The following is a 12174-nucleotide window of genomic DNA, read 5'->3' as shown; positions in this document are numbered from 1 at the left end:
CCACCCAGGCACACCTGTATCCCCTTCTTTTAAGATCATTCCCTTCAGTCTGTTGTAGTGATTCCATACTTTTTGTGATCTAAACACCTTGTTTGCTCACCTGCTCTATTTATGATGAGGGAGAGAAGCAAGATACAGAATGGCTTGTATGGTATGATTGCTTTACTTAAAAAGAAAGATCTGTGTTTAGGTGTCCCGCCCCTCCCTCCCCCTCCATGTACACAAAAGAGGCATTAGGAGGCTCTGTAGACCAAGATGTTAACAGCAGTTATCTCTGGATGTTGGATTGTGGACTTTTCCTTTTGTTTGTTTTGTAATTTGGATTTTCACTATTAACATGAAATGCTTTTGCAATGAGAAAACTAAAAGGAAATTTATATTTCCCCCCATATTTTTTGTATGTGCTTATATTCTTTTTATTACAAACACCTTATCAAGTTCTGGGAAATGTCTTGCCACCTCTGTCGAGCAGTTCTCTGAATATCCACTGAAAAGGGGAGTCAAATAGAAATTATATTCCAAATGCTTGGACGTGTCCAGGTACCTTTTATGTTCTTGAAAAAATTCCACATGGTACTAATTTAAATCAAATCCAGTAGGTCATAGATTGTAAAACACAACTATTTTATGAACTGCTAGAAAGGAAAACATTTTGCCAATCAGACTATAATGTTATTGATAATATGATGCAGAGGTGTTATATGTGGGGAAAATGCACATCACAGAATTAATTAATGAAATACAGTTGTTCTAAGATTGCATCTGTGAAGTGTTTAGCGGTTTTGTAATAGAAAAGTGTTTAACCTGGACCTTGCTTCACATCTCATTCTTGTATTGCCGTCTTCCCGCACCCCTTCATTACTTGGTTTTGTATGGGATATAGACTCTGGTGAATGGACCGAATTATGATGGAGTCAAGCCTACATTTGGAGACTGGGTTTTTGTACATTTCTTTTAAGGGACATTTCAAACAGATTATTATTACTATAGTCTTGCCATATAGCCTGCAGAGTGGTCTGCTTAAAATCTCAATCTGGCTGTCATAATCTAAAACCCTTTGTAGTTTCCTTTTCCCCAGTATGCTTTGGCACACTGGTATACACCCGACTTTTGGCTTTTGATTCTTCAGATTCAGGACATAGTGTGGTTACCTTTTTTAGAACATAACTGTGAGCTCAGAGAGTCACATGCTGTGATGTGGAGCAGAGTGTATGCCTTGTATTCAGCAAAGGGACTGTTGAATGGACACCACAAAGGATTGAGAGCCCCTAATCTGTAAGATGAAATAGTTTTTCCTCATGAGAAACCTGGCTGTGGACTTGGCTACTGTCCCCCATCTTGGCTACTTCCTGTCTTACGCTTTATACTCTGGTAATACTGAACTGTTTATAGTTTTCTTGCACATGTTGTTCTATGTTCTAATCTCTTTGTCTTTGTGGGGAATCTTCCTCTTCCTAGGATCTCCCTACAAATACATTCTTCAGAAACTACTCTTCTTTTAGGAAAGTTTTTTTTTTTACCTCCTATTCTTCTACTAAACTGAATTAATAAACTGCTTGCTCTCCCTCTTTGCTGTTGACTCTGTGTGTATTTCTATCTTTTTATTTCATTGTGTTGGAATTAGTTTGTAACAAAATTGTATTTTGTATTTACAGGACATTAAGCTTTTTAAGGGCAGGGACCCTGCTTTGTTCACCTTCTATTTCACAGTGCATGGTACTATCTTCAATAAATATCTGATGTTTCAAATGTAATTGAAACTTTGAAGGAATGAACAGCCCATGTCGAATACCTATAGGTTGTAGGTATCCTCGATTTTAATAAAAACTTTGATTTAGTTGGTTTTAGTATTTATGATTTTTTTTGTTTTTTTTTGCATGCTCTCTTGGTTGGATGGCAATAGAGAAGAAGAAAATGAGGTAAGTATAATTTAACTAGTTATTCAGTGATTATTGGAATAACTCAGAATTTAGCTATTTTTTTGAGGTTTTATTTTTAAGTACTTTCAACCCCCAGCTTGAGGCTCAAACTCAACAACTCCAGGACCAAGTGTTGCATGCTTCACCAACTGACTGAGCCAGCCAGGTGCCTCTAGCTGTCATTTTGGGTTGTTGTTTTTTTTTTAATGTTTTATTTATTTCTGAGAGAGTGAAAGAGAGGCAGCATGAGCAGGGGAGGATCAGAGAGAGAGGGAGACAAAAAATCCGAAGACAGGCTCCAGGCTCTGAGCTAGCTGTCAGCACAGAGCCCGATGCGGGGCTCGAACACACAAACTATGAGATCAAGACCTGAGCCGAAGTCGGACGCTCAACCAACTGAGCCACCCAGGCGCCCCTCTAGCTGTCAATTTGAATGTGAAATGAATAAATAGTTTTTGCTAAATTTTTAGATTTATAATAACGCCATTCCAAGGAGGAATGTTGTATATCTCAAGGAAATGGTTTTTAAACTTTGGAGCTTCAAAAGCTTTAGGAAAGGTAGAAGAAGCTGGGAGCTCTGGAGACAGCATTTACCTGTTTTTATGTATTGAGCTACCATGTAAGATTTCATTTGACAAATTCATTCTGTTTCTTAAAAATACTTGAAGACCACCGCTTTATGATAATGCATGAGAGAACATTTTCTTTCTCACTTGAAGGATTAGTGTATAATGTTGAAACTTCAGACTTTACCATATTGAAAGAGAAAACTATTAAATAGCCAGAGTTGATTAAAGAACATCAATTAGAAAAATATTGCGGATGGCCAGTGTGCCATCTTTAATTTAGGCTTGAGTTTGTTCCTATAGATTTTTCTGATGTTCTTTCTACCACCTAGGTTTTGCCTTTAACTTCTAAAGCCTACCATTTCCTTTGGTGGTTTGGCAAATGGTGGAGGGAAAAGTCTTCTTAGACACATACTTTGTAGTTGTTGCTTCTAGAGTAGGGTTGGATGATAAATCAGCATGGCCTGAGTGTGTGAGGCCCAGGCAGAGACACTGGTATTGTGCCAGGGCAGAGTAATTTACAGGAAAGCAGAAAGGTCTGGGCCTCATTGCCTACTTCATCTATAAAATGAGATGGGAGTCTGCTCTAGACTAGTGGTTTTTCAGATCTGGAAGGTCCATCAGAATTGCCTCACGTGCTTGTTTTCCAAAAACCCAAACAAAACACAATTTCTTGCCTTAGATCTAGTGAATCACTATTCCCTGGAGTTTTGTTGCAGATCTGTATTTTATGAAGCCCCTAAGTGATTCTTTGGGATGCCAGGAGACCACTATAATGACTTCTGATGTTCCTTCTAGATAGAACACAGGAACAAACTATTTTCCACACCGAGATGTTAGTTATTGCTCTCTATCTACATATCTTTTTGTGTTCTATATTGAAGTACATGTTGGATTATTTTTTTATTCTCGTTAAAAATTCTGCCTGGAAAATTATATAAAAATAGATAAATTCTTTATGTAAGAGACAAGAATAGAAAAATACAGATAATTGTTGAAACTTGTGGTGGGTACTTAGTGGTTTATTATACTATTCTCTGTACTTTTGAGTATGTTTGAAATGTTCTATAATAAAGAAGTGCTTATCTAGCTTAGTGAAATTAATACTATTCTTAAAAAGGACTTTTTCATTTTCCTGACATTTTAAATTGTAATGCTAGCCATTTGAAAATAACTTTATTGTTGTAGTAACTGCTTGTTTTGTTCATTTATAGGCAAAGATTGAAAATGTGCAGAAAACAGGTTTCTTCAAAGGACCAATGTTCAAAGGTGTTGCTTCTAGTCGATTTTTACCTAAAGGCACCAAGACAAAAGTTAATTTGGAGGAACAGGGACGACAGAAGGTCTCTTTCAGCTTCAGCCTTACAAAGAAAACTTTGCAGAACAGGTTTCTGACTGCACTTGGAAATGAAAAACAAAATGATACTCCAAACTCCCCAGCTGGACCTCTTCAAGTAGACTTGACTCCTAAAATTAAAATGGACATTGGAGATACCTTATCTACTACAGAAGAATCTTCCCCACCAAAATCAAGGGTAGAATTGGGAAAAATTCATTTTAAGAAACATCTGCTTCATGTGACATCCAGGCCACTGCTGACCACAGCCACAGCAGTGGTGTCTCCGCCTCCTCCTGTTGTACCATTACCAGCAGTCATAGCAGAATCAACAACTGTAGATTCGCCACCCTCATCTCCACCTCCACCACCTCCACCTCCCCAGGCCGCAGCGCCCTCACCACCAGCACCAGTAACAGAGCCAGTGGCCTTGCCACACACACCAATCCCAGTTCTCATGACAGCACCAGTAGATGTAGCAGTTAGAACACTGAAGGAACCACCAGTTACGACTGTACCAGAATCTTCAGAAGTGGACACTAAGCAGGACACTGTATCTAATAGTTCAGAAGAATACATAACTCGGAATTTGAATGAGCAAGCAGATGTTCCCTCACAGAAAGAAGATTCCCATATTGGGAAGGAAGAAGAAATTCCAGATAGTTCTAATAAGAGTAATCTGGGCTCTAAAAAAACAGGTTCTAAGAAGAAATCCTCACAATCTGAAGGCACCTTTCTTGCTTCAGAATCTGATGAAGATTCTGTGCGGACTTCCTCAAGTCAAAGATCACATGATTTAAAATTTTCAGCAAGCATTGAAAAGGAAAGAGATTCAAAGAAGAGCTTAGCACCTTTAAAAAGTGAGGATTTAGGGAAATCTTCACGATCTAAAACAGAGAGAGATGATAAATACTTTAGCTACTCAAAACTTGAAAGAGATACTCGATATATATCTTCTCGATGTAGATCAGAGAGAGAGCGAAGGCGGAGCAGATCTCGTTCAAGATCTGACCGAGGCTCTAGAACTAGTTTATCCTATTCCCGGTCAGAAAGATCCCATTATTATGACTCTGATCGTCGCTACCATCGGAGCTCCCCTTATCGAGAGAGAGCTCGCTATTCTCGGCCATATACAGATAACAGAGCTCGGGAGAGTTCAGACTCAGAAGAGGAGTATAAGAAGACCTACTCAAGGCGCACTTCATCCCATTCTTTCTCTTACAGAGACCTAAGAACATCATCATCCTATTCTAAATCTGATCGGGACTGCAAAACTGAGTCCTCTTACTTAGAGATGGAGAAAAGAGGAAAGTATTCTTCAAAAGTAGAAAGAGAATCCAAAAGGACTTCAGAAAATGAAGCAATGAAAAGATGTTCTCCCCCTAATGAATTGGGATTCCGACGAGGCTCATCCTATTCCAAGCATGATAACAGTGCTTCTCGTTACAAATCTGCCCTTTCAAAGTCTGTATCCAAGTCAGATAAATTTAAGAATTCTTTCTGTTGTACAGAATTAAATGAGGAAATCAGATCGTCTCATTCTTTTAATTTACAGTCTCCTTGTTCAAAAGGTAGTGAATTAAGAATGACTAGTAAAATTCCTGAAAGAGAAAAGACTGGATCTCCATCGCCATCAAATCGGTTAAATGATTCACCTACTTTTAAAAAGCTAGATGAATCACTTATTTTTAAATCTGAATTTATAGGACGTGATAGCCATGATAGTATTAAGGAATTAGACTCTTTATCTAAAGTGAAGAATGATCAATTAAGAAGTTATTGTCCCATAGAATTAAATGTAAATGGATCTCCTGGGGCAGAATCTGATTTGGCAACATTTTGCACTTCTAAAGCTGACACTATTTTGATGTCTTCTGATGATAGTGTGACCGGCTCGGAGGTATCCCCTTTGGTCAAAGCATGCATGCTTTCATCAAATGGATTTCAGAATATTAATAGATGTAAAGAGAAAGACTTGGACGATACGTGCATGGTGCATAGTAAGTCAGGAAGCCCATTTAGAGAAACAGAACCTCCAGTGTCGCCACACCAAGATAAACTCATGTCTTTGCCAGTTATGACTATAGATTATTCCAAAACTGTAATTAAAGAACCAGTTGATATGACAGTTTCTTGCTGTAAAACCAAAGATTCAGATCTATACTGTACTTCAAATGACAACAACCCTTCTTTGCATCATTCTGAAGCTGAAAAGATTGAACCTTCGGCTACGAAGATTTCTTCAAATAGCTTTATGAATGTGCATTTGAAATCAAAACCAGTTATATGTGATAACAGAAATCTGACAGATCAGCACTCAAAATTTGCATGTGAAGAATATAAGCAGAGTGTTGGTAGCACCAGTTCAGCTTCCGTGAATCATTTTGATGATATATATCAACCCATAGAGAGTTCAGGCATTGCTTCATCTCTTCAGAGTCTTCCACCCGGAGTAAAAGTGGACAGTTTAAATCTCTTACAATGTGGAGAGAACACATCTCCAGTTTTGGATGCCGTACTGAAGAGTAAAAGCACAGAGTTTTTAAAGCATGCAGAGAAAGAAACCATTGTAGAAGTAGGTAGCGGCCTTCCTGATTCAGGAAGGGGATTTGCTGCTTGGGAAAACAGGCATAATAATGGGCTGTCTGGGAAATGTGCACAAGAGGCTCAAGAGGAAGGGAATTCCATATTGCCTGATAGAAGAGGAAGGTCAGAAATCTCTTTAGATGAAGAAGGAAGAAGAGGACATGCTCATACTTCTGATGACTCAGAAGTTGTATTTTCTTCTTGTGACTTGAATTTAACTATGGAGGACAGTGACAGCATAACATATGCCTTAAAATGTGACAGTAGTGGTCATACCTCAGAGATTGTATCCACTGTCCACGAAGATTATTCTGGTTCTTCTGAAAGTTCAAGTGATGAAAGTGACTCCGAAGATACAGATTCTGATGATAGCAGTATTCCAAGAAACCGTCTTCAGTCTGTTGTGGTCGTGCCAAAGAATTCTACTTTGCCCACGGAAGAAACCAGTCCATGTTCTTCTCGGAGCAGTCAAAGTTATAGACACTATTCTGATCACTGGGAAGATGAGAGATTGGAGTCAAGGAGACATTCATATGAGGAAAAGTTTGAGAGTGTAGCAAGTAAACCCTGTTCTCAGACTGACAAGTTCTTTCACCATAAAGGAACAGAGAAGAATCCGGACATTTCTTTTATACAGCCCAGCAGAAAACAGATAGATAACCACCTGTCTGAAATTGTTCATCCTCAGAGTGATGGGGTTGATAGTACAAGTCATACAGAAGTGAAATCTGACTTTCTAGGTCATCCAAATTCTGAGGAAACAGCAAAAGCCAAAATACCTTCTAGGCAGCAAGAAGAGCTGCCAGTTTATTCTTCTGATGATTTTGAAGATGTCCCGAATAAGTCTCGGCAACAAACCATTTTCCCTAACAGGCCAGATAGTAGACTAGGAAAAACAGAGTTGAATTTTTCTTCCTCTTGTGAGATCTCCCGAGTGGATGGCTTCCGCTCCTCAGAGGAGCTCAGAAACCTAGGGTGGGAATTCTCTCAACAAGAAAAGCCAACTACCACATATCAGCAACCTGACAGCAGCTATGGAGCCTGTGGTGGACACAAGTATCAGCAAAGTGCAGAACATTATGGTGGGACACGTAACTACTGGCAAGGCAATGGCTACTGGGATCCAAGATCAGCAGGTAGACCTCCTGGAACTGGGGTTGTGTATGATCGAATTCAAGGGCAGGTACCAGATTCCTTGACAGACGACCGTGAAGAGGAGGAAAATTGGGATCAACGTGGAGGATCTCACTTTTCAAGCCAGTCCAATAAATTTTTTCTATCCATTCAGAAGGACAAGGGGTCCGTGCAAGCACCTGAAATAAGCAGCAATTCCATTAAGGACTCTTTAGCTGTAAATGAAAAGAAAGATCTTTCAAAAAACTTAGAAAAAAATGATATGAAAGATAGAGGACCTCCTAAAAAAAGGAGACCGGAATTGGAGAGTGATTCTGAAAGTGATGGCGAACTTCAGGACAGAAAGAAAGTTCGAGTGGCAGTAGAGCAGGGAGAAACAGCAGTACCCTCAGGCTCAGCACTGGTTGGGCCTTCCTGTGTCATGGAGGATTTCAGGGACCCACAGCGATGGAAAGAATGTGCCAAGCAAGGGAAGATGCCCTGTTACTTTGATCTGATTGAAGAAAATGTTTATTTAACAGAAAGGTAAGCTTAATTAATACCTGTCCAACAAAATTTTTAACGTCTTTGTTGAAAAAATTAGCTTTCACCAGTTTAGAACATATTGAGGTCAACTGTATGAAATATAGTTGTGTAATAGGATATAAGTTAAAAAATCTAAAAAGCCTATTTACCTAGTTAGAGTCCTTCCCTCAGTGTCCCTTCCTCCACCCCCCACAGGAACGGGATGTCTTAAAAAAAACTTTTTTTTTTGGTCTCATTATTGCTTTGGTTCTGAAAGTATGATTTAGGCCAGTCTTATTTTTCTCAAGTTCCTTTTATGTGTGAAACACAAAACAATGTCTCAGCAAAACAGTCTCCTCTTAGAGATGAAAAAAGTAGTTATGCTGGATTTTTTTCCTTTTCAAAAATGTCCATAATGAAGTATCTTTGAAAGGTACTTTATAAAGATGGAACCACATGAGAACTTCATTTTCTGTCTATTTTTTTTAGTCTATTGCTAATGGATTATACTTGGCAAGAGCATAACGAATATTTTAGAAATAAACAGTATAGTGGTTTCCTACAGATCCCTAACCTGAAACAAGGGATAATGAGAATAGGAGTAATAAAGCCAGACTCCTAGAGCAGAACCTCTCAGCCTGCTTTCTGTCACCCTTCCTCGATGATCTTTTTATTTTCCTAGTAGGAATATATGTGGAATATGCCTTTCTGAAAAAAATCTGTCTTCCAACCATTCTCCTTTTGGAAATTTCTCCTCTATTTGAAAATCTACTTAACCATCATCCCTTTAAGTGTTAAATTTTTAATGAAATTTTTTCACTGGTTAAGGTAAAGTTAGGTCTCATGAGAAGATTTTCATGTTTTTTTTTTTTTAAATATTTTTATTTATTTCTAGGAGAGAGAGAGAGAGCGTTAGCAGGGGAGGGTCAGAGAGAGAGGGAGATACAGACTCTGAAATAGGCTCCAGGCTCTGAGCTGGCAGTCAGCACAGAGCCCGACGCGGGGCTCGAACCCATGAACCGCGAGATCATGACCTAAGCGAAAGTCGGACGCTTAACCGACTAAGCCATCCAGGCGCCCCAAAGATTTTCATGTTTTAACAAAAAACCTTTTTATGATCTAGAGAGCCTCTTTTTAAAAATTTTTTTAATGTTTTATTTATTTCTGAGAGAGAGAGAGGCAGTGTGAACAGGGGAGGGTCAGAGGGAGAGGGAGACACAGAATCGGAAGCAGGCTCCAGGCTCTGAGCTGGCTGTCAGCACAGAGCCCGACGTGGGGCTCAAACCCATGAACCGTGAGATCATATCTGAAGTCAGACGCTCAACCGACTGAGCCACCCAGGCGCCCCGTGAGAGCCTCTTATTCCTAGTAAATTAGCTTAAATTTAAAATATTGAATCTGTTAAGTAGTAGTTTTTAGGAATTGTGAGTACATTGATGCAGCTTCCAGGGTCTTTGTAAAAGAATAGAAGTAAAACTAATCAACCCAACCCTCTGGGATTTACTCAGCACTGAGATCCAGATATGTGTAACACATGCATATAGATCTGGTTAGTGGAGGGTTGCCTGGGTGGCTCAGCGAGTTAAGCATCCTACTTTGGCTCAGGTCATTGACCTCACAGTTTGTGAGTTGGAACCCCACATTGGGCTCTGTGCTGACAGCTCAGAGCCTGGAGCTTGCTTCAGGTTCTGTGTCTCCCCTCTCTGTCTGCCCTCCCCTGCTCTCTCACACACACACACACTCTCTCAAAAATAAACATTAAAAAAAAATCTGGCTGGTGGAAACATCGGAGAGCCTTTTTTGGAGTGGGGAGCATTGTTAAAGGGTCTGTTGTTCTATGCTGGGCCTTTAGGAGCCACCAAGAAGACTAATTATTGTAAAATAGTAATGGAGATAGTGAAAACATTTTTCTTAGGTCTAAGGAAAATAGAGTTACCTGAATCTGTGCCCATTAGTCCTAATCTGGCCTTACCAAGCAATACAAAATAATGCTGCTGATTCTTCACAATTACAATTGGTAAAGTACTTGTCAACAGATATTTTGTTTATGTTTAGTTCTGTTTCTTCAGGCTGAGAATATTCATATACTCATTAGTGAATTATGTCTTGAATTGATCCAGCTGAGTCATTCTTGTTTGACTCAACCATAGTTGAAACCATCAGGACACTCTTCAGGTACTTTATAAACTGGGACTGTAATTGAACATATGTTGAAGATGAAGGCAGATTAGTTAGGAGATTAAGTCAGCCACATAGAACAGCTGTGCTCTTCACTGTCTGATAGTTGGAGAGTAAATCAGACTGCCCTAATCTTAAGAGATCTTCTTCAAGCATCTCTGGTTTTTTTTTCTTCTTGACAAAAGAAAGTGCAACACAAAGGCCAGGAAAGAATCACATTTTCACTTTTTCTTTGCAGACTCTGGCATAGGTATTTATGAACCTAACTCATTTTGAGCAGTTTCCCTTTTTACCCCCAAAGCAGTCTATTGGGAAAGTTTAGTCCTTTGATTATTCTGTAATAGACTCTGTAAATTGTACTTCATTCTTTTCTTTTCTTTTTTTTTTTAATATTTTTATTTATTTCTAGGAGAGAGAGAGAGACAGCGTGAACAGGGGAGGGTCAGAGAGAGAGGGAGACACAGACTGTGAAACAGGCTCCAGGCTCTGAGCTGGCAGTCAGCACAGAGCCCGACGCGGGGCTCAAACCCACAAACCGCGAGATCATGACCTAAGCGAAAGTCGGACGCTTAACCAACTAAGCCACCCAGGCGCCCCTACTTCATTCTTTACTTAATCATTCAGTTTTCTTTTAAACAAGATTTTTAGAAATACAGTGTTACTGAAAGATTCTCTCTGAAAGATTGAGTTAAACTCTTAATTAAAAACTCCCTGTTTATTTTTTTAGCAACTCCTTTTCTTCCTCTGCCTTCCTTCCTTTGCTGTGTCTCAACTCTTTTTGTCTATCCAGGAGAACTAATTCTTATATGTTTTTTGTTTGTTTGTTTGTTTACTTAGAGAGAGAGAGCAAGCGAAGGGCAGAGAGAGGGAGGAAGCGAGAATCCCAAGCAGGCTCTGTGTTGAGCGGGGCTCAGTCTCATGACTGAGATCATAACCTGAGTCAAAATCAAGAGTTGGATGCTTAACTGACTGAGCCACCCAGGTACCCCCAGGAGGACTCATTCTTAAACTTCACTTATATCAGCTGTGTTGCTTTCTGATCCTCACAAGTTTTCCTGTGTTTTATTTTTCCTGAGCCCAGTATGACAGTTGACCCTTGAAATTGCTCAGAATGTGAGGCTTAACTGACTACTTGGACTAAGAAACGAAGGCTCAGTCCAAAATGATAGATTTGAATTTACCTTGTCCTCCCACTTGCCAGGGCTCAGGTTGCCTCTCGTTTTTGCAACATAATTCTTAGTATTTTCAGTTTCACAAATGCTAGTGATGAGATGTTTTCTTCCTTTTGAATGTTTAACTTAACCAGAATCATTAAATGTGAAACTAAAGAAATTCAGCATATTTGATTGTGTACATTGTATCATTACCAGGAGATTTCTTAAACAAGTTCTTATAAAATTTTATCTAATAGAAAGAAGAATAAATCTCATCGTGATATTAAGCGAATGCAGTGTGAGTGTGCACCTCTTTCTAAAGATGAAAGAGCGCAAGGTGAAATAGCATGTGGGGAAGATTGTCTTAATCGTCTCCTCATGATTGAATGGTAAGTAAATTAAAATGCTCTGATTTTGCTCATTCTTTAAATGTCGCAAAATATTAAAAAGAATTAGTAATGAATAAAATTTAACCTTTCTTCTTTTACCTATTATTGTTTATAAACAGTAAAATCTCCAATGTATAATGGTGTTTATAAGGAGACAAATTACCCTTGCAATATCCATTATAGTAAACATTTTGAGTGCTTTGTAAAGTAGCCCTTAACTTTTTATCTTTTATAATGTTTATGTCCATAGAGGCAAATGTTGGTATTTCTTAGCTTTTATTATCAAATAAGATAAAACCCTAGCATTTCAAAAGTGTATAAGGTAAAATGTCTTCTACTTCCAAACCTCAATCCCTCTATTTGTAGTCTTTCTAGATAATTTTTATGCCATTACCAATATTCATAGAT

General features: G+C 38.8%; 1 protein-coding gene across 2 annotated transcripts in view; it reads left to right on the top strand.

Moving 5' to 3' along the window:
- Positions 1-1897: 1897 nt before the first annotated feature.
- SETD2 (SET domain containing 2, histone lysine methyltransferase) overlaps positions 1898-12174 on the top strand; it is a 90993-nt gene continuing 80716 nt past the window's right edge. The window contains exons 1-3 of one of the 2 annotated variants that reach the window (XM_077777317.1): positions 1898-1919; positions 3700-8066; positions 11635-11766. In XM_077777317.1, the coding sequence (XP_077633443.1) occupies positions 3745-8066; positions 11635-11766 (4454 nt within the window). In that variant the 5' untranslated portion in view covers positions 1898-1919; positions 3700-3744. The remainder of the gene's footprint in view (positions 1920-3699; positions 8067-11634; positions 11767-12174) is intronic. The other variant, XM_077777316.1, reaches the window with a different exon arrangement.

The sequence above is a fragment of the Crocuta crocuta genome, unplaced genomic scaffold (genome assembly GCF_008692635.1).
Source record: "Crocuta crocuta isolate KB4526 unplaced genomic scaffold, BGI_CrCroc_1.0 scaffold77, whole genome shotgun sequence".
In the NCBI taxonomy this organism is placed as follows: domain Eukaryota; kingdom Metazoa; phylum Chordata; class Mammalia; order Carnivora; family Hyaenidae; genus Crocuta; species Crocuta crocuta.
Note: the sequence above shows the minus strand (reverse complement) of the source record. Positions and strands in the feature narration are given on the sequence as shown.